Source organism: Falco punctatus, assembly GCF_963210335.1.
Source record: "Falco punctatus genome assembly, chromosome: 5".
NCBI lineage: Eukaryota > Metazoa > Chordata > Aves > Falconiformes > Falconidae > Falco > Falco punctatus.
In genome coordinates, this window is record NC_137584.1 from 70390941 (window position 1) to 70418698 (window position 27758).

A 27758-nucleotide genomic window follows, 5' to 3' on the forward strand; every position below is an offset into this window, starting at 1 on the left:
GTGTATAGTTCCACATGAATGTCTTGTAACTAATTTCAATGTGCATCATCCCTTACTAAAATCACGTGTATCTGGTGGATTCTCTGTCCTCTCTTTTCAACAGTCATCAATGATGACTGCTTGCCCTTCTAGGGTATCTGAACTCTTTTGTAGCTGCTTGTTTTGTGTAAACAGAATATGACACAACATATTCAACAGGCTTTTGTTTTATTCTTCCAGAAACAAGGGACAAGTTGCTGATCATCTGATCATCTGACACTTGTAGAGAAGAGTGCATGTCCTTCAAAGTAAGGACGCACAGTATGTACAACATTAACACCTCTTACATTATAATGCAAATTATAATCATGACTTAGAAGTGTTATTCATCACTGATACATGCATACTTATAAAAATGTGAAGTAGTTTATTTGTGGAGAAATACAAGATTATAGTTAAGGAATTGCACTGTACTGTTAGGGAGATTAAGGCATAAAAAGTTTATCTCCTGGAGGCATAAGAAAGCATACCTCTTCTAGTATCTTAAATACCACCTAGCTGATCTTTGGCTGATAAACATTTATGGCATGGTACTAGCTAGAACCTAAGAGGGTCAGACTGTTATTGCAGATTTCCAGCAGACAGACCAACCACACAGTTTAAAGGAAATGGCAGTCAAATATAACAAATTAATTAGGTATAGAAGATAGTAAACAGAAATCTTCATAATTTATAGGGCATAGGGCATGTTTTCAACTGGTTTTACCCATGTAATTCTCACGTATGTATAATACAGTGCCCCTATGTCAGAGTGCAAAAGGTAAACTTGGCATCAGTCCTTGAAGCAGCTTTGTCACCAGTGTGATCTGTGATTGCTCATTGTCGTGTGATTAAAATACAAAAACCATTTGATCAGATGACAGAGTAAATGATGCATAGGAAATGGGGGGGCAGGGGAGTGAATCCACTAGCATGACAGAGATGAAGCTGCTGCAGATCCATGCCCCCAGGTCCAACCAGCAGCAAGGATGAGAATATATTCCTAGCACTGTGGACACACAGAGCACTCATACAAACAGCAGCAATACCCTCATTCTGCTCTGCTTTCTGGCTGAGCAGGATGAGTCTTTTAGTGTGAACCTTGTACATACATTTGTACAATGTGGGTCCCTCCAGCAGCTGGGCTCAGACATTCACTCTGCCCAGAAGCTGCTCCTAGATCCCAGTCTCCCCAGTTGCTGGCACCCGGGCATCTGAGCTCCCTAGGCCACAGCCTCACTCCGGCTGCTGATGCAGACCCCCTCACTCTCAGATCCACACACACAGACAGATAGCTGGGACTATCCTGGTCCCCAGTCCCCAACTCCTCCTTGGTCTCACCCTGAGCGGCACAACCAGCTCCCTGGCCATTGCACTTACTTGCTGCCTAGTCTAGCTTGCTCTTCACTAGGGCTCACATATTCACTGGCACCACAGACACATCCACACATAGCCTCTTACCCAGGAAAAGGGTTAGAAAATGGATTTTGATAAGACAGAACAGACTGCACTGATCAGGCACAGGGTATGGCCAAACAAGTGTACCAATCTTGTTTGCCTGCAACTGGCCCCTTCAATCCCCTTATCCTTCTATTGTCCTACGATTACTCTTCCCCAAATCACCGAGATTCATCTCTTTCCCTGCCGCCTTTCCTTCCTTAAACATCCCATTATAACAAGTCTCACATAATCCCAAAATGGTCTTTCCTCTGCACTCCATAATGTGTCCCATACCCCTGTGCAGTGACTCCCTTCATCTTAAAGGTGTTCCAGAGACTCATTCTGGAATGTATGAGTACATAGCCCATGGTTAAGGCTCTCCTGGGTTGCCCTGACAGGGGCCTGGTCAGTGTCCTCCAAGTCCATAATTCAGGTACCCCTGCTGGCCGCTGTCTCTCTGTGCTCCCTTCTGTGTGTGTCGAAAAGCTTTTTACCACATATCCTAACAGTAACATGGGAGCCATATGACAAAAAAAAAGCATCATATCCCTCCAGTCAAACTAAGTATTAACATTTTAAATAAGACCACTCTGTTAAAGGGTCTTTCTGTTCAGTTCACATGACAATTGCATTCAATACAAGTAATTGGTTCCCTGAACAGTCTTCAAAAGGAAAAAGGGGCATGATGATCACAACAAAAAGATAATCATACTTATTAGTGTGTTAAAGGACACCTGGACAATTCTTACAATCCTTTATGAGATACAAAGAAATAATCTTAGCAGGAATATCTCAACATTTTTTTTGAATAGAAGTACTTTAAAAAGTCCTTTGGCTAATATAATTCCTCTGAATAAATAGGTAAAAACCTGTGGTATCCATTACAAAATACTATTTAAAACTCTACTTATTGATTACTTCATGTCAACCATTCTAAGTCAGAAGTGAGCACAACAGCTTCAGCAATTTACAAAGCACAAGGTATTACTCATCTCATACTGGGACAGCTCTGCCCTTTAGTGTCCTCAGGCAGCACTCTTCTGAGTGTCTCCCAACTTCACTGTTTTCCTTTTCATTCAGAATTCCCTTTCCAAACAGGGCAAATGTTGACGTCTGTGTCTGATGAGATCTGTTGGAATATTCTCTTTTTTTTAATAGCTTTTGAAATTATTTGCCTGAAGTCATTCTCCAAGTTAGTGACTAAGTAGGACTTAAAAAGTCCTAGCTAGAAATCATTCTATTGTGTCTCTGGTGCTTCTGCTTTGCTGCTGGTAGGAACAGCCTCCTCCTCCCCTGCAGTATATGTGACATGAATTCCTAAAGTGCTATCACATCTTGTGTCAGCAAAGCTTTCGATAACAACATTTTTTTTTTAGATGCTTCATAGGCCTCTGAGAAACCTCCTAATATAAAAAAACCACACAACAATTATCTGGATATAACCCAAAATTAGTTTTTAAATAAAAACTTGTATAAAATCCTGAGTTACTTTTTTGATATCTAAATATACAGACATACACACACACATCAGCAGTTTGTGTAAGCAGTGAACCGTTAAGCTACAGAAGACCCTTGCCAGTTTCTCACAGCTACCAACCTTTTTCACATATTCATTTCTGAAATAAACTCAGAATCTAACCTTTTTTTTTTACAGCGCTATGCTCAGTGATATAAGCCAGAATGGCAAACACCTAGCAGCATAACTGACAACAAACTAGCACCTGGCATTGAAAAAGATGTTCCACTTTCAGCAAGAGCTCACAGGGATATCCAGGATCCTGCCACAAGGCTGTGGAACTTGGAAGAAGCAAGCAGAAAACGGAGCTGAGATTACATTTGCAACAGTAGCTGACTGAGTGAATTCTGACTATGTCCCAGTTTCAGAATCTGGCAAGAATACTGTTGTTGTTCTTGCTGTTTAATGACTCAAATCTTCCTGTAAAGGATCAATTATCAGTTAAAATGAGAAAAGAAATTTTCTGTGTCTGGCCAGAAGAGCAATCTTTTCTTTCTTTCTTGTGAAAATTTTGCTGGTATCCTAAGGTGACTCTAGATGAGTATCATCTGGGCTAAGTAACTATCACCTTCAGACCACACAAACTACAATACAGCCACCTTGCTTTTAAGGAATGCATCATATTGGAAACAGACTGCTTATATTCTGAGATAAGCAATACTGAAGACTAGATCTCAGCATTCTTGGCTTGAAACTAACAAGTTTCATTGATGGCAGGAAGGGGGTGTGGTGGGGTGGGTGGGTGCTGTGGCTGTAACGACATTTCTTTTCCCAGTAATTTTTTTCAAAAACCCATGTGCATCAATCACTTACATTTCTCTTTCTCCAGCATTTTCCAGTATTTAGAGATAGGATCTTGATACTTCCTTCAATAAACTACTTTCTTCAGCTGCTCTTCTTTGACAAAGACATTTTTTCCTTATTAAAGGAAATATAAATAGTGTGAATCATTGCAGTAGTATTGTTGCGGTTTAACCCCAGCCAGCAACTAAGTGCCACGCAGCCACTTGCTTGCATCCCCTGCCCCCGCCCCCCCCCCCCCCCCACATCCCAGTGGCATGGGGAGGAGAACTGGGAAAAGATAAAACTCATGGCTTCAGATAAGAACTATTTAATAATTAAATTAAAATATAATAACAACAGCCACCATTGTAGCGAAATCAGGGGAGAGAGAGAGGAATAAAAGACAAGAAAAAAAAAACCAAAACCAAGTGATGCACAATACAGTTGCTCACCACCTGCTGACTGATGCCCAGCCAGTCCCCAGGCAGTGATCAGCCCCTCCCAGCCAACTCCCCCCAATTTATATATGGAGCATGACATGCTATGGTATGGAATATTCCTTTGGCTATTTCGGGTCAGCTGTCCTGGCTCTGCTCTCTCCTGGTTTCTTGTGCACCTCCTCACTAGCAGAGCATGGGAAACTGAAAAGTCGTTGACTTAGGGTAAGACTACTTAGCAACAACTAAAGCAACAGTGTGTTATTATCAACATTATTCTCATGCTAAATCCAAAATGAAGCACTGTACCAGCTACTAAGAAAAAAATTAACTCTATCCCAGCATAAATCAGGACAAGTATACTTGAGATGGAGAACCAGTTCTACCACTTTTTGTATGTGCCACCAGGGCCTATAGAAATATGAAGAAAGACCATAGAAAACATAAGATGACAGGTAAGGTCTGTCCACCAGGTTCCAAATCTGAAATTGAATCAGCCTAAATGGGCGTGAAGTCCAGTCTGTTGACTATGATGTTTCAACATTTCAGTTCTGTTCATTTCAACACCACACCTGAAATTATGTATATAAAAGAATTATTTTAATGTGCAGTCTTTCTAAATCACTAACAAAAGAATGAGAAATAAACCAGAAAAAGGACACCATATACACACCTCATACCAACATAACTTCTTTCTGGTTTGTATTTCTGAGCAGGCCCCATTCTTGACCACACATATAGTTCCTTCTTACATTATATATAATTTTTAAAAATAAATTAACAAATTATGAAACACGGGATTCAGTTCTGGGCTTCGCCCTGGCTTAATAGCTTTTAATAGTTCTACACTTCCTCACTGTTTAACCAAAACATTATCCAACAGATCATCTCTCTCTGACAACATACTGTCATATCAACACATAGGTAAGTTATGAGTTGTGAAACCTGTGACTATCTCTCACCAAGACTAAACCCTGGAAACAACTTGGCTGCTTCAAACATCAATTGTCATTTTCTTACAAAGTTTTACTCTACCAAGGTGCTGGTCAAACAGTGGAACAGGCTTCCTAGAGAGGTGGTTGATGCCCCAAGACTGTCAGTGTTTAAAAGGCATTTGGACAATGCCCTTAATAACATGCTTTAACTTTTTGTTAGCCCTGAAATGGTCAGGCAGTTGGACTAGATGATTTTTCCAGGTCCCTTCAACTGAAATAGTCTATTCTACACTGTTCTGTTCTGTTCTATTCTATCTTTAAACAGCTGCATGTGGTGATTTTCACAAATGAAATGTTACTTGTTTGTTTCATGTTCAGAATGAAAGGATGTTTCCATTTGGTTTACTTTCTTTTTTCATTCTCCTTTGATACAGAGGTGGCAAATATATAAATGTAAATTCACAAGACATGAGACATAGTGCAGTCATCTTGAAATTATGCAAGCATGGATCAGACTTGACACATGACCCAGGTACAGAAACACTATGGCTACAGACGACCCTTAAAAATTATGCTCTAGATCAATACTGGTAAATCTTTTGAAATATTTTTAATGTTTTCTAAGTTCAGGCTCCATGTTGAAAATAACAATATAAATTTCCTATTAGGGTCTGATGTATTTATTTTGAAAAACAAATAAAAGATCATAATTTTCTGAAAGAAAATAAAAAAGCAAAATAATAATGCATTCCTTATTCCGCTGTTATATATGGAAAGTTATTCATGATGCAATGATTAACTCTATTAGCATTAAAAAAAAAATTATAGCAGATTACCAGGAAATTGGGAACTGTTTATACTTAGGCTCAACAACTGAAAGAAAACTTGTCTGCTACCCCTCCAGGATCCTGATAAATTATGAGAATGTGTGTGACATATCTATGCTCTTTGTCCATACTTGTGAAGCAATTAATGCTGTTGCACTTTTAAATAAATTTAAGAAATTATAGATAAACATAAATGGAAACTAATAAGAAATACATTTTCCGTTCTGGCTACATCGATATTCACCAGCACAGAAGGAATATTGTGCTGATTAATGTGAAAAACCCTGGCCAAAATATAAGATTGCTCTGAAAAATCACTACATTAAAGAAGAGCAACTGGGCATTAAACCTCAGTATATTCATATCCGGTAGAAGATAATATGAACAGATTGAAGTCAGAGAGCAATGCAGATGAAACAGTAATAATGGAGATGATATATCCCCTTTATGTAGCCTGCATTACATTAAAAAAGGCTCAAGTCTCAAAGAACAAATTTGAATTATGAATTTTTATGCAGCAGTGGCTACATATTTTCTCATGCATATCCTCTTCAGCAGTATTTTCTTATGATATGCTATGTATTAAGTTTCAAGGACTTGCAGACCACTTAAAATATCTGTGCAACTATATAAGGTTTGCATGGCAAGGTTTTGCTAGCGGGAGGACTAACAGGGGTGGCTTCTGTGAGAAGCTGCCAGAAGCTTCCCCTATATCTGATAGAACCAATGCCAGCCAGCTCCAAGACGGACTCACTGTTGGCCAAGGCTGAGCCCATCGGTGACAGTGGTAGCACCTCTGTGATAATATATTTAAGAAGGAGAAAATAAACCTGTGGAACAGCAACTGCAGCCAGAGAGAGGAGTGAGACTATGTGAGAGAAACAACCCTGCTGACACCAAGGTCAGTGCAGAAGGAGGGGCAGGAGGTGCTCCAGACACCGGAGCAGAGGTTCCCCTGTAGCCCATGGTGAAGCCCATGGTGAGGCAGGCTGTGTCCCTGCAGCCCATGGAGGTTAACGGTGGAGCAGATACCCACCTGAAGCCTGTGGAGGACCCCACGCAGCAGCAGGTGGATGCCCAAAAGAGGCTGTGACCCAATGGGAAGCCTGTGCCAGAGCAGGCTCCAGGCAAAACTCATGGACCTGTGGAGAGGAGCCCGTGCTGAAACAGGTTTGCTGGCAGAACTTGTGACCCCATGGGAGACACGTGCTAGAACAGTCTGTTCCTGAAGGACTGCATCCCATGGAAGGGACCCATGCTGGAGCAGTTTGTGAAGAACTGTACTCCATGGGAAGGACTCACGTTAGTGAAGTTTATAGAGGACTGTCTCCTGTGGGAGGGACTCCACAGAGGAGCAGGGGAAGAGCGTGAGGAGTCCTCTCCCTCTGAGGAGGAAGGAGCAGCAGAGACAATGTATGATGAACTGACTACAACCCCCATTCCCCATCCCCCATCCTGTTGGAGGGGAGGAGGTAGACAAAACTGGGAGTGAAGTTAAGCCCAGGAAGAAAGGAGGAGTGGGGGAAAGGTGTTTTTAAGATTTGGTTTTATTTCTCGTTATCCTACTCTGATTAGATGAGTAATAAATTAATTTCCCTAAGTTAAGTCTGTTTTGTATGTGACAGCAATCAGTGAGTGATCTCCCTCTCCTTATCTCAAACCACAAACCTTTTACTATATTTTCTCTTCCTTGTCCAGCTGAGAAGGGGAGTGATAGAGTGGCTTGGTGGGCACGTGGTGTCTGGCCAGGGTCAAACTGACACAGTGACTTTTAAATAAAGTATTAAAAGCCATGGGAACAAGATAACTGTAAGGAATTACAGCTCATTTGAATTACAGCATCTCTGATGCACCAACTTTTGCTAGCATTGTGGTTGTGGCCATGCACAATATGATTACTTTGTAATCATAGGCAATAGAGATTTTGGATGTTTTGTGAGGAAACTGCATTATCCTCACATAATAACAATGATTTAACAATTCTTCTCCTGGTGTTGGTAATAGTAGCATCTGCAGAGAGCAGTTTAGTTTTGAATGCTTGATCACAGCAGAGATCAACAGTGAGTCAAGGATGTCTGTCAGGTTTGTCTTACAACTTCAATAGAGGCTGAATGTGTTAAATTTTTTGGAAGATGGTGAGTTAATGTTTTCTGTTGTCAAAGTAAGGACAAGGTCATTCTAATTACTAGCCCATTTCTTTTCTGAATCTGAAGTACACTTCAAGTAACTGTAAAACTCATGGTTTACATATTAGCATTAGATTTTAGTTGTTAAAAGAAACAAAAGTGTCAATTCAATAGCCCATAAATTACAATGCATTTGCAGATAATAATTCAGGTGTCACCAGCTGGCAGTACTCACAATGACCATAAACTAGGGATCAGGTCTTGTGAGTACCCATTGTCCTCCATGTGAAAAACCCTTGTTTAACTCTGCATGCAATATCCCTTGGTTAAGAAACACATCAAGTGAGAAATACAGTAGCAAATTCACTCATGTAAATTTGCGTGGTATTTTGCAAACTTAAAATCAGGTACATTCATTGCTTCTCAGATTCTATAATTTTGAGTCTACTTCACTGAAACCTTTTTCTCAAATTCAAGTTGAAACTCACATGGCTATGTTGGAAGGATTTAATGAAAAAGACAGAGACTTTTTTACTCCTTTCTACTGGACAGGTAAGAAGTATAACAGCCAAAGGACAAGATAAAATAAACTGCAGATTTACATATTAAAGAACACTGAAATGTTGCAAGAGATCTGGTACTATGCAAAAAAGAATAAACAAAGGATTATTTAAGGTGTGGACATCAGACAAATGATGTAAGAAGAAATAACAAAGCTTTTTTTTCTTTTCCCGAGGAGCAAATTTCTCTTAAGTTCATCTCATAATTAATATTTCTGTTCATCTTAGTCAATAAATAGGGTGAAATTCTACTCACCTTGTATATCTCCATTTAGCTAACTTTACACATTACAAGAATACATACACATCTACATGTGAGCTGGTCATTTTATGCTCCCTTTACGGATAATTGAGAAGCACTGGCACTCTTACAGTATGATTCATCTGATTTTAGGGTGAGATGGACAGAACCTGTGTGCTTCCACTGATTCCACAGAAGATGAGACATAGATTTCTGTATAGCAGGAATATAAATTTTTAACACAAAGTCCTCTCTATGAATTATTTTTTTATCACTTTTAGAAATCACAAAAAAAATAACAGTACATACTGGAGAAAATCAAGGGTTTTTTCCTAAGGTACTTAGTAAGTTTATGTTAAGTCATCTGCATTTGATAAAAATATTTTCATGCAATGTCAGGCACCTATAAATCTACCAGATAATATCTTCATTGTAAAACATCACCTTACACATACGTTCAGTATTAATACAACCGAGAACATAGGCCACTTAGTTAAAAAACTTGCTTCAAAAATTATTTAAAATTTGGAACAGTAGTAGGTTTGTATGTACAACCATTTGCACATTTAAGGTCTTTGAAAGCTAGTTGATAATAAGGCTGTGGTATATTCCTAATGCCTGTTGGAAAGTCAAGAAAAACCAAAGAGCTATAAAAATGTAGTTTCAACATTTTCCAAGATAAGGAAACAAATGTAACCCAGCAAACGTGATTTTCCTTTTTGCCCCCATTAGGAGAAGACCTCAGGCTTTGTACTGACTGATCGTGCAGGGTCTCAGAATCTGTCTTGGCTTGTCTCAGCCTGAGTGGGTTATAGTTTGCTTTAACAGTTGTCTAGCGGTCAGCTGACTATGGCATGATGTATTTTATCTTAAACTCGGTCAATATCACATATGGACAGTCTGACAAATTGAGGCAGTTAGTTTGTACAAAATGATAGTCATTTCTGTCAACTGAGTCTGGGAAGGCTCTAGGGTAACTCTCAGACTTGAGCTGGGAGCCAATGAGAAGGACGTAGATTGTGTTAAGAAAACATAAAAATAAACATCAAGTTACAAGATAGGAGACAGAAAACAGGAACATTGGGAACAGCAGGAATGTTCCCAACGGGAACATTATCCCGAGGGAAGACCTCCTGATGCTGATATCTTGTAAGCCCCTCCTGCATTCTCCTTAATAGGGACAGATAGATTCCCTTAGGATCCAGAGGAATATATGAAAGGTGACTATAATGCAAAAGGTTACCAAGAAGGTTTTAGCTGCATTACAAAAGAGACACTTCTCTCTAGGAGATAACTTGGGCTGTTAAGACTGTTAAAACATTAATTTGGCTGAAAGTCAGTTCTTAATGGTGAGTTCTCTTTTGCCCATAACCAAGATTTTGAGCCTAACACAGACAAAGCTACAAAGCCTGTAATCTTAAGAGATCCATGGGTAACATGACCTTGCAAAGCCAAGTATTCCTTGCAAAGCCTAGCTTTATAGAATTCATCCGTAATATCTATTAATCTATTGGGTCTGGCTGAGATGGAGTTCTTTCCCCAAAGCAGCCCTCAAACTGTGTATGTTTCCTTCTTTTTAACAAGGGATGGATTATGTTACTATTTATTGGGAGTATGTTTTTGAACATCTCCAGCTGTACAAATACACACACAGGCACCTACATGCACGAGTGCTTGCCTTCTTTCATATGAGCAGAACACTTGCCAAAATTGTAGAGATTAAAGCAGTCCAGTCATCTGAAAAGATAGTGCTGTTACATGCCTTGCAAGACAGAACACAAGACACAACACTCAAGAAGACAGAAGTCAGAAATAAATCATCTGAATGCTAACAGCCAGAGAGTTGGAGGGCTCTTACAAGTCCAGATGCATTTGTGTACAGATACCGAAGCACTCTAGAGTGAGCATTTTCCTCGCAGCTTGGTTCTGTCCCAAAATTATCTAACATTGCTCATTCATCTTTCCCCCTCTCTCTGCACAGCTTGGTCTTTAGCTCCATTTTACTATGGTGCCCTTGGATTAGACTGGAAGCTTGAAGGAATAAGTGTGGAGGAGCATGCTAAGGCCCACACCGAGTGTGCAGCGATGGACGAGCCGGTGAAGAGCACAGAAGGCTGAGGGCCGCGGCACCCCGTGTACAGGAACGCCCGAGGCACCGACGCGGGCGCGGAAACGCTGCCGGGTGCTGCCCCCACGGTGTATTTGATCACGCAGGGAACAAGCGGACGGTCGCAGCAGGCGGTCCCGTTTGTCTGTATAGCAAAGGCAGCTGACGGCGCTAGCGCGGGCGTGGAGCAAAGCGGGGGCGCGGCCTGTACCCGGGGTGGGCCTATGCACGGCGCCCAGAGGCGGAGTAGGCGGGGGGGGGGGCAGAGGCACGTCCTGGGCGCGGGCGGTGGCGAGGCCGGCCGAACAGATGAGCCGGCCCGGCGGCAGCAAAGCGAAGGGCAGGGCGGCTCCCCGCCGCCTCACCGCCCCCCGCCTGCTCGCTTTACGGCAGCGTCGCGCCGCGCCGGCTCTTCGCGGCAGCGGAACCGGCAGGCCGGAAGGCAGGTGCGCGGCAGGCTCGGGCGGGCAGGGGGCGGGCGGGGGCTGCCGGCGGCGGCCTCGGGCCTCGGTGGCGGCCGGAGCTCGGCACGCTGCGGCAGATGAGGCGGGCGTTGCGCTCCGCCGCGGCTGGTGCGGAGCCGCGGTCTGGCCCCCTCGGTGAGGAGTGGGACCGCACGGCGGCGGTGCGTGGGTCTCTGCCCGCCGCCCCGCAGGGAGGGCGGAGCGGGGGGTGCCGGGCTGCCGGCGAGGCCCGGCTGGTCTGGGGCAGCGAGGCCGGTGCCAGGCCTTGCTTCCCGTCGGCCCGCCTCCCAGCGGGGGCTCGGCGGCGGGCGGGCAGGCGGGGCCGGCCGCCAGCGTGTGCCCAAGCCCGGCGCGCCCCTCGGCGGGCGGTGCGGGATCACTAATAAAGGCCGGGGCCCGTTCTCCTCCCATTCTGATCCTGGTCTTGGCCTCAGTGTGGTTATTGAAACGGGTAACAGGGGTATGGTCAAGTGGGAAACGGCACAGGTGTTGAATAGGCCCGGATACTTTCAGTACTTACAGCTATTATTAATAAGTGTGGAAAACTAGAAATGAAGAATGAAGAACCAGCACGTGATCGTGTAAAGGGTTTTCCCCTTTCAAGTACTACTTGCTTCATTGTGGTTGGTCATGGTAAACTGACCGCTTTGCTTGTAAAATACATCACTATCCCTGGCATCCTAAGGCTTACCCTTACCCTTCAGGTGCTTCCAGGAGAGTGTATTGTGTTTGAATTCAAATAATGCCTTTATTTAAAAGCTTTTATGAGTTCTGAATTTAGATTTTTTTGTTGTTGTTTTTAATTTACTAACATTTGTGTAGACCCTTTTCAATCTTAAGGCTTTTTAAAGGTTTGAGTGTGAATTAGTACTGTTGAAATTAAATTGGTAATCTTCACTTTTACCAAGAAGAGATCTAATAGTCAAGCTTAGTTATTTTCTTGAGGAAAGGCTTGTGTTGAGTGTAGCCAATTCAGTAGAAAAAATATTACAAATTCTAGATACGATGCAACAAGGGTTATGTTTATCCACATGGTAGGTTGCAGAGAAAAATTTTTACAAGGAAGAAAACCAGACCAGCTGTCAGTGCAGGTGCGAGCTGCCTTTCATCTGAAGACATGATTAATTTATTTCAGTGAGGTGCTGAGTATAAATAAACACATGCAGCTTTTCGGCAGTAATAAAATAATTTCCCTTGGATATGATTTGCTTCTGGCCATGACAGAGTAAACTTGCATCATCCTGGAATTACGTGTGTAGATATTTAGAGGAACTTTTCCCATTTGTATGGGCACACTGACCAACTCCCAGCTAGGTCCTTTATGCATTGTGTAAATTAGTTTGTTAGATCTGTTTTCTCTGAAAACTAGCTTGGCCTTTGGAAGAGGTGAGATCAGTAGTTCCATTGAATCAGAGAAAAGGTAAGAAATTGTCAAATGATGATATTTTGTTCAGGCAGTTCTGTGCTTATGGAGCTTCCTTTCAAGCTAAACCTGATACTTAGCTAGGCTTTCTGGTTTTAAAATTAAGAGGTGCACACTGTTCCTTTTCAGCCTTTTGTTTTCTTGTTCCCTCCTCCCTGTAACTGACCTGTGTTTATTTGACATGTAGCAATATGTTTCTCCTCCGGGTAAACTATCTAAAGTGTTTGTTTTGTTTGTTTGTTGTGTTTTTCCTAGTGGGTAATGTCTTCTATGTTGGTGGTCATTTTTGTTAATCTTCCACAACATCCTCTGAAACTTTTATCTTTCTAGATCAGGGGTCCTCAAACTTTTTAAACAGGGGGCTGGCGCAGGGATGAAGTGGCAGGCAGTCATCTGCGGCTGCTTGTTCCACCCCACCCCCCCCAACCCCCGGGAGGTGTGTGGCGGGGCAGGGGGGTGTCTGTAAATACCGGGGGCCGGATTGAGGACCCTGGGGGGCCGTATCTGGCCCGCGGGGTGTAGTTTGAGGACCCCTGTTCTAGAGACAGGGTGCACAACAAATGCACCAGTACTCTGATCTAGTCTTTTAATATTGACTAGTGAAAGGACAACTTGGTATATTTTAAGGCCTCACTCTTGTCTTTAATTATTAATGTTTCATGTCTTTCCGTGTTTCTAGCATGACAAATGACATGATTGTTGCTTGCTGTACTCTGTAGGTGTGTTTCTGAAAAACTGTAACTAATGTGTTGTTTCTTGGCATACTCTGCTTTTGTGGTTTCTTACTCTTGCTTTAATATAATATATTTTACTAGCCATGTTAGATACAGTTCTTTCAAGATAATTGTAAATTGTAATTTGACCCCTAAAACAGTTGTAGTACCTTGCATCTCAGTATCGTTTACAGAATTCTTAAGTGTAGTCTTAATTCTGTTGTCAGGAAGGATATTTAGAGTTGAAAAATCTTTTTTTTTACAGAGTTAATAGAAAATTTGCCCTTCATAAATTACCAGTGTGTATTTCTGCAGGTTCTTGTTAAACTACAGTTCTTGCTTTCAAAATTGCTCTTTATAAATACTGAATTGAGCTCATGCTGGCCCATATTCTTCCTGCATGTTTCATTCCTCTTGCATAGTCATACCAGCCACTATTGGGGTGGGGGCAGGAAAGGCACATGTTGTCTTTTGCTGGATAGTTACAATGTAAAGTTTATTTGGAAGCTGCTAAATATGTTATTGATTCTAGCTCAATCAATCTAGAATTGATTCTTGCACAAAATTTGCTGGAAGTTCTCATTACTCCAAATAACAGATGAATGTCTTCCTGGTAAATAGCTTATAGTAATGATTGTTGAAGGTGGTGTTGAGCACTTTCTAGCCTATGCACTTTTTAAAATAGAATTGCACTTTAATGTTTGGAGAAAGAATTAAAAACCCCACCCTATTCCTTAGTTTGGATAAGCTTATAAAATTAAACATAAAATCAACATATGACCTATAATGCATAGCTAGTTAGAAATATGATAGCTGATGTCTGACCTAAGAAGAGAAGGAAACGTGGGTTGGACCCACAAAGTGATTTAGAGGAGACATTAGGCTCCTAATCCCAAATTGTAATCCTCAGAATCTCAGTTGTCATTTTATGCTCTGTTTTCAAACAAAACGTTTGTCTGCTAGCTCTCCTGTAGCAGCTAGTAGCAAGTGCTTAGGCAATGTACTGGGGAAAAAAAAAAAAAACTGGAAAACAAATGCAGTGATGACTTCCCTTTCATATTATTTTTCAGTAGTCAGTGATTTAAATAACTGATGATCTGTCTCTAAGATGTTGAGTTTGGTAACTACCACGTCAGATACTGACTTCCATTAATTCATCTAACTTTTTGAGCATACTTGAACTTGTAGTCTTTTTGGCATCTTGTGGCAATGAATTCCCAGATTTAATCATGTTCTACATAGAAAAGGCATTCCATTTGGTATTGTTTTCACTAATTCAGTTTTATCATGTATCACCTTATTCTTGCATTATGGGCAACAGTCAGTCATCTGTATTTACCCATTCTTGCTTTTAAAATAACTTATCACATCACAGAAATGAGCAATTTCATGTTTGTTGCAAGCACAATCCCTATGGGGATATACAGTCAGGACACTTCTTATGCTCATCTCTCTCTGAGGAATTTGATCGCCTCTGCACAAAGCAATGCAAGTACATTCTTGTACTGGGTTTAGGAGTTAACTTTCATCATAGCCGTAGTGCTTTAGATTTGTAGCTTAAACAGTGTTGATAACACACCAATGTTTTGGCCGTTGCTGAACAGTGCTTGCATAGCATCAGGGCTTTCTTTTTCCCTCTCTGCATGCCCAGTGAGTAGGCTGGGGGTGGACAGAGCTGGGACAGCTGACCTGCATTGGCCAAAGTAATATTCCATGCTGTGTGTTGTCATGTTCAGAAATAAAAACTGAGGTAGGGGAAGAAGAAAGGGGTTTTTTTTTGCTTCCAAGGTGTCTATTGTTTGGAGATTGGTGGGGCATTGATCTGCCTGTGGGATGTGGTGAGCAATTTACTTCGCTTGTGTGTTGTTGGTTTTTTGTTTGTTGTTTTTTTTTTACTTCCCCTGTTAAGCTGTCTATATCTCAGCCTTTAAGTTTTCTTACTTTTGTTCTTCCTATTTTATCCTCTGTCCCACTGTGGTGGAGGGTAAGCAAATGGTTGTGTGGCTGCTTGGCTGCTGGCCAGGGTCAACCCACCTCAACACTTTGCGCAGGCACCTTAAAATGTGATTGAGGGAAAAAATAGCAGCACACTCTGGTTCTGTGATAACAGTACTCACTGAATTAACTTGTGGTGTGAAAGATTCTTATGCCCTGTGTTCTTTGAGGTGATTCTAGTCACTTGGTATGGAATATTCCTATTGAAGTGGTACACAACTTTGCATAGTTTATTGAAAATCAGTTAGGCTAGGGAGAAACAAAGACTTAATTAGGTTATGGTGTCTGTGCTGGACTGCTTGGGCATTTAGCAGTTTGTACTTGCTGAAAGGGTAGTTGGTGTTTTCTGCTTTATTCAGTACATTAATGTGTGGACTGGAGTTTGGTGGTCAGCCTCTGGTTGCATCTCTCAAGATTCAAATTAAAACTTGGGTTCTTTTTCTGGCTGGTTAAATTTTGTTGGTGCTAGAGAGAAATATCTTTAACAGGAAGGTGGAGAATGTTCTACATAACTGATTTTAGGGAAGCAAAAGTTGCTAGCTCTCTCCTTTCATTGTATGCTGAGTTTAGGATCGCAACTTAGGGATATGGATTATACACCTCCCTAGACTTTCCCATCATTTGTTCTATGGCATGTATTTACTCTGAGCATCTGTTACTTTTGGTTGCCCAAAGGTAGGTTGGAAGTCTGGCCTGAAAAATAAACTGAATCTGATATTAATTGGCCTGAATCTCAATCTTAAGCTGGTCATACAGTAAAAATAAATCATGGAATGATGGGTTGGCAATTGAAGCATTTGTGGGGTGATTTGTGGAGTAAATTTCAGTTTTCCAGTTGGAAATCAGATTCCGAGGAAGTTGTAAGACTAAGTAGATGAGTTTGTACAGTGGTGACTGACTTCCATGTGTTCAAATGTTTGTTAAAACATAGAAACATTTATATCAACCACTCCTTTCTTTGAAACTGGTGAAGACTACTGTTAGTGAGTCTGTATTTAGAAACTGGTTTGTGATTAATTTGTTCAAGAAGATTGAAGGCATTATTCTTAGCTGCTGCTTTAAGGGGAAACAATTTGTCTTCCTTGAAAGATTAGGGGGGAGTAAAGAGGATCTCTGAAACTCCTCTCTTCCATTTCTTTCAAGAAATATATTATTTATGGTGAGTTGACCCGAGCCAGCAGCCAAACACCCACCCAGCCTCTCAATCCCTTCTGTTGCAAGATGGGGAGAAAATAGGAGACCTGTAACAGTTGCTTAGGAAGACAGACACTGTAAGCATGGAGGTGTCATGTCGTGTTGTGTCATTCCCCCCCCAGCCCCTTGCTTCTCCTTTCCCTGAGTTTTTATTGTTGAGCATGACATCATAGAGTATAGAGCTGTGTTGCCGCTGAAACATAAATATAAATAAAATGTATGGTTATATAATTTTCTTGTTAGAGTGGCATTTTTGTTTATGGAGAGTCTTTAAAAGTTGTTCCTATAAATTCGAACAGTTTGGGTATCTGCTGTGCTAAATATGATACTTCTTCAAAGGCTTTTAACTGTTAAATAACAGAATCTTGACTAATATGTGCATATTTCTTACAGTACATTTTTTCTAAATTGCGTGTCTTTCTCAAAATATCCTCTTGTATTGCCAACACTATAAGCAGTCAGCCAGGGAAGGGTGGGCAGCAGGTGTTAGTTTTGATTCTAGTTTGCAGGTATTGTAATATTACAGGAATGCAGCAGTAATAGTAACAAATTATCAGTTAGGAAGCTGTTATTTGCTGGCCATCAAATCGCTGATGTGCTGTTTGAAGTGCCTATGTAGTATATGAGCTCTAAAGAGAAGACAAGGGACTCTCTCTAATAATGTTACTTTATGGAACTATGTGTCTATTCAATAGTTGAGTGCTCTTTAAAAGTATTTATAATTAACTTTTTTTTTTTTTCCTTGGTAGAAGGGCCTACCTTAAAAAGAAGTATGCGTGTTTTCAGGATATAGGAGTATACTTTTAAAAGGTGCTCCATGCATATTTTTTTTCCAGCTGAAATGTTGGCCATTTTTTTCCTACACCCTACTAATGTTAAATAACAGATCAGAGTAATTTATATTTATGCCAAATCAAAAGTGGACAGTTGTCTGCCTTGGGACAGCTTTTCTTTATGACTTTTTTGCAGGGGAGAAGACAGTATTCCCTCCAGGCAGTAGGAGGAAGGTCTGAAGAGGAAGGCATCCCCAGAGCTGCCTGGAAGGCTGGGGTGGTCTGGACTCTCCTTTCAGCTCTTCCTCAACTGGAAAAGTTTGTCTTGATAGGTTGATTTTTAGGAATTTGTATGCATCTTCCCCACCCTTCGATATTTGGCCATGTAATGTCAAACAGTGAGCTCTATTTTGAATGTGCCTCTGTTTGTATTTGCTATCAGAAAAGCCAACATTTTTAAACCACTCAGCTGGACTGAACATTCAATGTGATGTGGATCCAGTGGACATGCCTTTGGAAAAGTATTAAAATAAGCTGACAGAAACTTTTAGGAGGAGTGTTAGAAAGACTGAGGGGTAGTATAGTGCTAACAAGTAAGTAGTTGTCTTGTGGAAGACATTGATTATTGGCAGAGATGAATGGTAAGTCATCTGACTTAGGAGACTAGCTGTAAGTCACTTTGAAAGTGAAGGCACATCAGGGTTTCTTGTTAGCTGTTTATGCAGAAAGCAGGTATAAGTTATCCAGTAATCGATGCCCCCTCAAAATGCCAAAGTGTGGTCAGAAAACAAAATTGGTAGAATTTGTCTGTTTTGCATTGTGTGGATGCTGAATAAAGCATGAATTTTGTGATTGGCTTCTGATGATGCCAATGATGTCACCATTTTACTTACAAGCCAGTGAAATTCTTGGACATAGTTTTTGATGATGAATTTAGCAGGGTGTGAAATAGTCATAAAGTACCAGAGACAGTGTTATTTAACTAATTAATAAATACTTGCTTCCGATTTTGGTGGTACTAATAGCAACACAACTCATCCAGTCAGTATTACAACTTCAAAAAGACATTCTCTTATGGTTGACTTGACCATTGTGAAATGAATCTCAGAAATATATTTTCCAAGTCTGTAAGAGTTTTGCCAGTGATACAGCTGGACTTGTCTATGTACACAGAAGACTTCATTTTCTTTCAGGTCAGTTTGTAAAAATTACTTATGATACCATACATATATAGAGAATCATTTAGGTTGGAAAAGACCTTTAAGATCATAGAGTCCAACTGTAAACTTAACACTGCCAAGTCCACCACTAAACCATGTCCCTAAGTATGATCTTGCTACACTTCAAATACGGAACCAGGGTAAGAACAAAATAGGCTCTGAAAAATCTGTACATTAGGACCTTTTCAGTTGACTAGAGGTGTTGTAGGGTGTTTGCCGCTTTGGATTCCTAAGGCTACTGGTACTGACTCCCATGTTTGTACAGGGACGTGTTAGCTGTGTGGCCACACAGTCCTTAGGTCTTGGAGGAAGCTTCATGCTTCAGGGACGCTGACATTAGATGTCCTGTGTATTGTCTCCTAAAAATAATGGCAACTGATATATAGTGGATGTTACATGCCTCTTGAAAACTATTTCCTAGACTTTACCATAGTACTTTTTTATTTTAGCTTGACCCTGTTTCAAAAACTTTCCCAAAGTTTTAGGATTCTTACAAGATGGGTTAATGAGAAGTAAGAGAGCAATCATACTCGTACAGCCTCTCCTTTGTGGCTTGAGTAATAGTGTACGGGCAGCGTCTTAAAGATTAGTGTATCTCGCTTAGTCTTTTGTTTTATTGCATTTGAGTCATCATGCTAAAATAGGTTATGTTTTTCTCAAAAGGGATGGTTTGTGTATCCTTCAACAGCATTTGGGGGAGATGCTCTAAATTCAGAGTGATTCAGTTCAACCTTGAGGCCTATTGAAATCATATTTTGAAGGAAGTCAGAGTTAATGATGAAGGATAATTATGATGTTGAGTGGATAACAAGCATCCAGTTAGTTAGAACTGGGAGATAATACAGTATTTGAGGCATTTGTTTAGTTGTCTGTAAATCTGGTGATTCGGGTGCTTGAACACACACTTGTTGCCAATTTTAAAACCTCACAGAACTACACCTTGTATCCAGCTGCTGTTTCAGAGGGTGTGGATATTTCACAGGACCTGTGTCACATCTACTGGTCCATGCAAATATCCTTGATATTTATAAAGGGTCTCAGACACCACTGGACACTGCTTCGAGACTGAATCTCACCCAGGTGCCTGCCGTAGGGCAAACTTGAATCTTTCTGCATGATTCAGGCATGGGTCTTCAGACAGGTTTTCACATTGTTGGTTTTGGAGAGAAAAATGTCATGTGCCTAGAGGCCCTGAAGGAAATGGGCTGTAGGCTTTGTGTGGTACTTCTCTGTGTAAGCATAGTAGTGTCTGCCTATGTATGTGGTGTGAACATAACCACAGTAGACAGGTGAGGTGCTCTTATATTAAATTACATAGGTATGAGTCCATAGAGGTCTTGGCGGCAGTATTCAGAATGTTAATTTTCCTGTCCTGTTTCCTGGGTAACGTGGATGCATGTTGGGGATCAAATGAGAATAGTAGACCTTCTAACAAACAGTTTTCAAATTTATTCTGTGATGGAGATGAAGACTTTGTTTCTGCTTTTCAGTCTTGTTTCCAGTTGTTTAGGAACTTGAACTTAGACCTGAATAAAAGCAGCCTCTATGTTTGTTATTTTTTAGGATTAATCTAGGCAAGGTAGGCAAACTTTGGGAGTATGTGTAGGATTTGCATCTCGAGTTGTACTTTAGGGACCAGGATTGGTCTGTGTCTGTCCCCCCACACCTGCCGAGGTTCAAGGGCAAATGTGAGTGCGAAGTTTTCAGAAATAGTTTCCTCCAGCAGGCATGGACCGATGCTGTTCTCACAAGAAGCAGTGGCAAAAAGACATTCTTAAGCCATCAGTTTGAAGTGGTCAAATGCTCCAGACAATCCCCAAGTGTATTTGTAGCACTGAGTATTTTAGTGTTGTTAAGAATGGAGATGGAAGGGAGGAAGTATTGCAGAGAAAAAAAATAAGCATATTCTGTTTCCTGAGCAAAATTTTCAACCAAATTCACTGATAATGAACAGAAGCTGTGTGGTATCTTTACTATTTCTGTAGCATCTGCTGAAGGTTTATTATTTAAATAAAGGTATGTTAGTCCCTTCCCTTAAGCAAACCCATGCTAATCAAGCTTGATTTCAAACATTAAAAAATTTAGTTAGTTACTCCTTTCTGTGGAGAATACCAAAGCAGAATTAACTAAACTATGAATAAGATGTACCTACTGTGAACAGTATGACTTAGGTATCCTAATTGTAATAATTGGATGCACAGTTTGTTGTTTTGTGCTTTCAGGTATGCATCTATTAAATACATGTCTCTTTTTGGTCTTACTCATTTTCTGTTGCTGAAGAAGCAGGAAGGTGCTTTTCTTTGGGTACTCGCATTTCCCTTGAAGAGTCCTTTGGACTTTGTTTTCTTCTGTGTACCAAACATAAGAAACTTCTCAAAAGAAAATAAAAAACAGATCTTGATCTTAGTTGTACACCAGGCTCATGAACCAAGTATAATTTATCTTGTCCTTTGAAAGCTCATTAATCAGTTAACTTTACTTGCTTACTGAGTGTTGGATATCCCAACAGTAAGCTTCTATTATATGCATTGGTATTTCAGTTAATTAAGGATATTTTGTATTATCCAATAGTGAATTTCTTATTATAGCTTTATTTTTAAAAGAAGTTAATAAAAATAAGTAAAGTAATATGGTTGCTCTGCTAAAGTAGAGGTCCAGTTTATTAACCTCAGTGGTATTAATCTGAGGCATTATCTCTTCTGCTTGTGAATTGTTACTAGCTAATTCCAAAAAGACGTATGGTTTTTCACCATATGTCGTAGTGGTCGATGTCCAGGCATAGCTGTGTGTTATCCATAAGAGATGTACCTGATTACACACTAAAGCTGATACTATTCTTCATAATTCTTTTTGTTAATCTGCCTCAGTTGCATAAAGGTGCTCACACGAGGTTTGTATAGATAGTATTTAACAAACCATTCTAGAGGAGCGATAATGTGATGGGTTTTAATTCTTGCACAATTAAGTGACGCTTACAGCTAATGGTATTATACAAGAAGCATTTATCTTTGCAAGAATGTTTTTCAATATGGTTATTTTCTGGTTCTTGCTTTTCTTCTTGGGTTGCTGAAGGATTTTGACATGTAAATGCATCCATTTTCTCCCTTCATGTAATGTAAGGCCAGTTCACCCTCCCAGCTTAATTGCAGTGATGTTTTGAAGTGAAATATTACGGGACACCAACTTCTGATGTTTTGAAAGGACTAATGTACCTGTAAACTCTTCTCTGGGAGATGGAGAGGGGGTAGACAACTGAGAAACGGCTCCCCAGCATGGTTTAGAAGCAGAGCTATGATGGGAAAGCTTGTTTTGGTAAGCTTTTCTTCTGGCCACTTTCATACCTTTTGTGGTCTTCACTATGGCAGTCAACCGTGGAAGTACAATTAAGCCCCACTGGTGACAAGACTCGGAGTCTGCTCAAAATAGAGAGAAGTGTACCAGAGATAGAAAAACAGACAAAAACCTGTTCAGAATGGCAAGGGCATTGCTGGGGTGTGCAGAGACACAGTTGGAAAGGCAAAAACTCAGTTCAAATTTAAATTGGCCAAACATGTAAATAAATACAAGAAAGGATCCTTCAGGTATATAAACAAGAAGAAACAGAAGGAAAACATTGGCCTGCTGTTAAACAGAAGAGGTGAATTAGGCACCAGCAGCACTGAAAAGGCAGAGTTTCTCAACACGTTCTTAATTTCTTCACCTCTGTCTTTATCAGCGCTGTTGGGCCCCAGGCCTTGGGAATAAAAATCCAGGTTGGTGAAAACAGACCCACCATCAGTGAAGGAAGAGCTGGTACATGAGCTGTTACAGGCGCGTGACCCCTACAAATCGATGGGCCCTGGCAACAGCCATCTGAGGGTGTTAGGAGAGCTGGCTGACGGTGTTGTGAGGCCGGTCTCCTTACTCTGTGAGAAGCAGCGGAGAGTGGGGGATGTGCCACAAGACTGGAAGAAGGCTAACGTCACCCCTGTCTACGAGAAGGGCTTAGAGGAGGACCCAGGAGATTACAGGCCCATCAGTCTTACTTCAGTCCCTGGGAAGGTTACGGAACGAATCCTCCTGGGGGCTATCCCAAGTCCAATGAAGCACGTGACTGGGAAAAGCCAGCACAGATTCACCGAGGGCAAATGCCTGGTTGATATGGGGCGAGCGATGGACATTGTCCACCTGGATTTCTCCCAGGCGTTTGATTCGGTTGCCCGCAGCTGCCTCCCGGAGATCCTGACGCACTGCGATCCAGACGGGCGGCCTGTGCGGTGGGTGGGGAACTGGCCCGCAGCCCGCACCCAGCGGCTGGTGGTGAGCAGCTGCGTTTCAAACTGGCAGGCTGTCACAGGTGGGGTCCCCGGGATCGATATTGGGCCCAACGCTGTCTGATACCTTCACAGGTGGTCTGGGTGATGGGATCAAGCTTGCCGTGATGAAGATTGCCAATGATGCCAAACCAAGCGCGGAAGGGGATGCTTCGGTAGGGAGAGTCACCCTGCAGGAAGACCTGGATAGGCTGGAAGGGTGGGCTAGCAAGAACCTTATGAAGATCAACAAGGACAACATTGCAACCTGGGAAGACATAATCCAGGAGTGCAGCACAGGCTGGGATCTACGCGGCTGGGGAGCGGCTCTGTGGAAGGGGACCTGGGGGTCCCTGTGGACAGGAAGCTGGAGATGAGCGACCAGCGTGCTGCTGCGGCAAGGAGAGCTGGCAGGATGCTGGGCTGCATCAACAAGGGCATCACCAGCGCAGATCAAGAAGCCACTATCCCCCTCTACTCAGCGCTTCTCAGCCACACCTGGAATATACCGTGTTCAGTCGTGGTTCCCGCTATACAAAACGCCAGATGTGGACAGGCTGGGGGGCGTCCAGAGGAGGGCCACAAAGATGATCGAAGGACTGAGAAGCCTGCCGTGTGAGGACAGGCTGAGGGAACTGCGTTTGTTCAGTCTTGAGAAAAGAAGGCTTAGGGGAGAGCTTATCACCGCCTTCCAGTGTTTGGAGGGCAGCTACAGAGAAGATGAAGACCTCCTTTCTACAAGGAGTCACACGGTAAAGACGAGGGGTAGTGTGTACCTGGGGAGATTCCACTTGGACGCGAGGGGAACATTTTTCACCGTGAAAACAGTTAGCCATTGGGACAATCTCTGCAGGAAAGTGGTGGATTCCCCAACACTGAACGCTTTTACGATCTGGCTGGACAGGGTGCTGGGCTGTCCTGTCTAGACCATGCTTTTGCCATGAAAGGTTGCACCAGATGATCCTTGAGGTCCCTTCCAACTTGGTATTCTATGATTTATGAAGATTACTTGTTATCTCAGGCTGCGTATTCTATATAGGTTTGACCTGATCTGCACAGATTATTATTTTTAATGCAGGCCACACAGCAGAGAAATACAGTTATTATTTTTTCTGTTTTTGCTTTCCCTTTAGAGCTCAGAAGAAAGATAAAAGCTTTTATTAGTGGTTTTCTGCTGCATTAAACCTGTTACCCTTGCTGATTATTACTTGTACAGATTTTCATTCACATGCAACATGCAATTGTACCTCTGTGCAGTATCAAGTTCATTCCATTAAAATGTTACTGTGAATCTTTAGGAAGTGTTATAAGCAATTCTTTTACCTCCTGAAGCTGACTTTAAAAGGAACCTGGCAATGCTATCTTTGTAGACTGTGTAGTTAGTTGGAGGCTTTATCCTCGAGTGTGCTTGCTGTTTGTTACAGGAATGTGTTATGGAGACTTTATTAATACCATCTGACAAGGTGCTCTACCTTGGTAATATCACAGCAGTTATGCTATTATGATTAGAGTAGTTGTATTTGCTGAAGCACGTCCCATGTCCTCTCAGCCATATTTATGCATCACGTATGTATGCATATGTATGCATCATGTGTTACTTAGCTGTCATTAGCTCAAAGGTTTTTTTCTTTCTCTCACTTATGTATTGCCTTTCATCCTCCCTTTACTTCCTTTGCACATGTACATCCATATTTACCTTCCATACAGCTCCTGTTTTTCCTTCAGTGACAAACTTTTCTGGAATGGGGTGAGATGAATGCCCTGGGGTGGTTTTCAGACTCTGTTGATGGCACAGTGTGAGAAAGAGATGTATAGAGAGCTGCCTGTTAAGGTAAAGCAAAACCAAACACCCCTTCCCCCTGTTGTATTTGTGGCTTGTACCTAGAGTTTAAATGAACATACATGTTATGTATGTTGAAATTGGAGATTTGCTCATAGTACATCTCCACCTGTAAGGCAAGTCTTTAAGTCTCTGTTGCTTGGGATGCAGTTTGTCTCTTGCTGCAGGGAATGAAAAGGTTATGGGGCATAAAAATGCAGGCATTTTTTAATGTAACAATTGAACTATGTCTTATGTTCCTCAAAAAGAAAGATGAGTTATTCTGAAAAAAAGGTTGGTTTAAACTTTGGTGGTTGTTGGGTTTGGTTGTTTGTTGTTGGTCTTTATTTATTATTTTTTTTAGAAACAACAGCTATCCTTAGAATGATCTCAGAGCGCATCTAAAATGAAGACGTTAAAGGGCCAAGCCATGTTTGGTGTTATACCAGTGCACTATCGGGCATAATCACAGGGAATACCTTGAAATGCCTTGCCAGCTGATGCTAGCTGGAACAGAGTTAGGCAGCTGGTGTTTAATCATGGCTACAGTAGTGAGAGGGGGAAAGGGTTAATACTCTATTGAATGCATGACTTACAATTCCATTATTTGTTTTTTAGGGTTTTGGGTTTTCTGTTTTGTTTGGTGACTTATATAATTAAGATCCTGAAGTTGTCTCTTATATGAAAGATGACACACACAGGTGCTGTTATGCCTCCTCATTATGTTGAAACATTTGTTGGAATTCTGGTATTCAGTGAGATGAATACCATGTATCAGGCAGCCACTATTTCTTCCTGAGTACGTAGTCCTTAATCTTGACATTTTGCTTTCAAAGACTGACCCAGTCTTGACTCGAGATCAGCAATATTCAACACAGACAACTTGAGAGAATTCCAGTGTGATGTCTGAGCCTTTTGCAGAAAATTTTGTCTGAAAGTGTACAATTGTTACTACATCATATAGCACTGCTTATAAAGGTGCAAAATATGAAGTTGGAATATAATAATATTGTAGTATCTTGCTTTGACCTGCTGTTATGATTAATGTCCCAAACATTATTAAACCACTGTTATCCCTGGCTGTCATCAACTTCAATGCTAGGGGCTGTGTTTGTACTGTTTGCATCAAACAAGCTTGGATAAGAAGTTTAAGTGAATCATCCCCATTGCTGTAAAATAGGTTTTTCATCTAAATGCTTTTATTTGTTTCTTTAAAATGGCAGTGAGCAATACACACCAAATAGAATGTGGGGAGTTTTAAATACTGTATTTATTTGTAAATAAAATACGAAGTTTACCTTTGTGTTAATGAAGCTACTGAGGTTAATTTTAGCAGTTCTAAAATGAGTTCATGTTCACTAAATTTTAATGTTTTGGGATTTATTTATTTTTATTCCTCTTGCATAGTAAAGAAATAAAATGTTCTGTATGTGGGTATTTTGAAAATGTCCTAATGTGTCCTCATGGTCTTGCTGCTTTTGTGTTTGATTTAAATAATCCTGGGCTAACATTTATTTTAATGTTTTTAAAATACATTTAAAGTGCAGAAAGTACTGCAGTGTCCCTTTTATTTTTTGTATTGCCTTACGGCTGGGATATCTTTTGCCTGTTTACTTCCTTTTCATTTGAAATGTTTCTGCTTTCACAAGAGCAAGTGAAAATGCCATTTGATCCAAATGCTATGTGGTCAATAGTAACCTGCTATTAATTGCCAATGTCTAAAGCCTTTTTTTCATTATAATATTCGTTGATGGGAATAGTAATTAGTAATAAATTCTTCAGGTTTCATAAATGAAAACTTTACATAGACAGCAAGAAACTTGTTAATAATTTAAAGAATTATAGGCAATATAGGCAAAACCTGGTAAGGTGACAATATTCCTTAAACGGTTTAAATAAAATGAGTGCTGTGAAGTTTTAAAGGACTTAAGTCAAATACTAGAGGCTACAGAAGCTGGTACTTTGAAGCATGGATTTTACTTCTGATTCTGTTAATGATTCTGATAATGTTTATTTTACCTCTGATTCTGTTAAGATTTGTGTTCAACTTAAAAATTGAGGTACCAAATTTCAGAAGTCCCCTTCTCTTAGCCCTACTGGGCAGCTGGCTTGATTTCTTAGAGATTACAGGATTTAAGTATATTTTAAAAGGGCATCTGTTTGACCATAATCTCTCCTAACATTTCAGTGGGCAAGAGAAAGACGGACTGTTATTATAGAAAAAATATAGGAAGGCCAGGAGTGGGAGGAAAACTTAATAGGCTGGTGAAAATACGAAGTGGAAAACTTCTCTAGTAACGTTTGTTACCTCTGTGATATTGCTAGCATTTTTTTTTAATGTTTCAGTTTAATGAATAAAAACCAGCTGGGATTATGGTCCATGTTTGCTTTCAAACAATAAAGTTTGAATGGTTTGATATCTGAATTCTGAGTATAATCTGCTTCTAGGTTTTACTTCCTCTCATAAAAAGTTTCAGCATTAAAATCATACTTGCTTTTATAAAAGTTATTGCCTCTCATCTTCACAAAGCTTTAGAAAGGCGGATATTGCTTTTTCTGCTTTACAAACAGAAGCTTTGTGGAAAGTGAAGGGTTTTTTTAAGAGACAGGAAATCTGAAATAGTTCAATGAATTGTCAAACTTCAGTTCCTTTTCCTAAAAATCATTAGCAGAATGGGCCCAGATTGTCCTTACATTGAAGTGTGTGAGGGGAGATAATTTTTATCATGTAAAATTGCACGCATTGTAAGGTTAAATTTCCATTCCACATGTCCATCTACAAACATGGTACCAGTTCTCACACCCTTGTCTTGAGGGTGAATGGGCAGAAGAATGGCAAAAGTTCAACTTGCATCTCTGTATGTGGCCCCTGGTA

General features: G+C 40.9%; 2 protein-coding genes across 3 annotated transcripts in view; both read left to right on the plus strand.

Annotated features, from left to right (window-relative positions):
- The first annotated feature begins 9087 nt into the window (after positions 1 to 9087).
- The window catches only part of ASCC3 (activating signal cointegrator 1 complex subunit 3), a 284673-nt gene continuing 266002 nt past the window's right edge, over positions 9088 to 27758 (plus strand). The window contains exon 1 of one of the 2 annotated variants that reach the window (XM_080390028.1): positions 9088 to 11436. The gene's annotated coding sequence lies outside the window, so the exon portion shown is untranslated. The remainder of the gene's footprint in view (positions 11437 to 27758) is intronic. The other variant, XM_080390029.1, reaches the window with a different exon arrangement.
- On the plus strand, positions 17911 to 27670 carry LOC308064868 (uncharacterized protein). Its single transcript, XM_080390034.1, has 2 exons — positions 17911 to 23071; positions 23161 to 27670. Exons 1-2 carry the CDS (start codon positions 22604 to 22606, stop codon positions 23191 to 23193), a joined length of 501 nt encoding a protein of 166 aa, XP_080246160.1. The 5' UTR covers positions 17911 to 22603; the 3' UTR covers positions 23194 to 27670.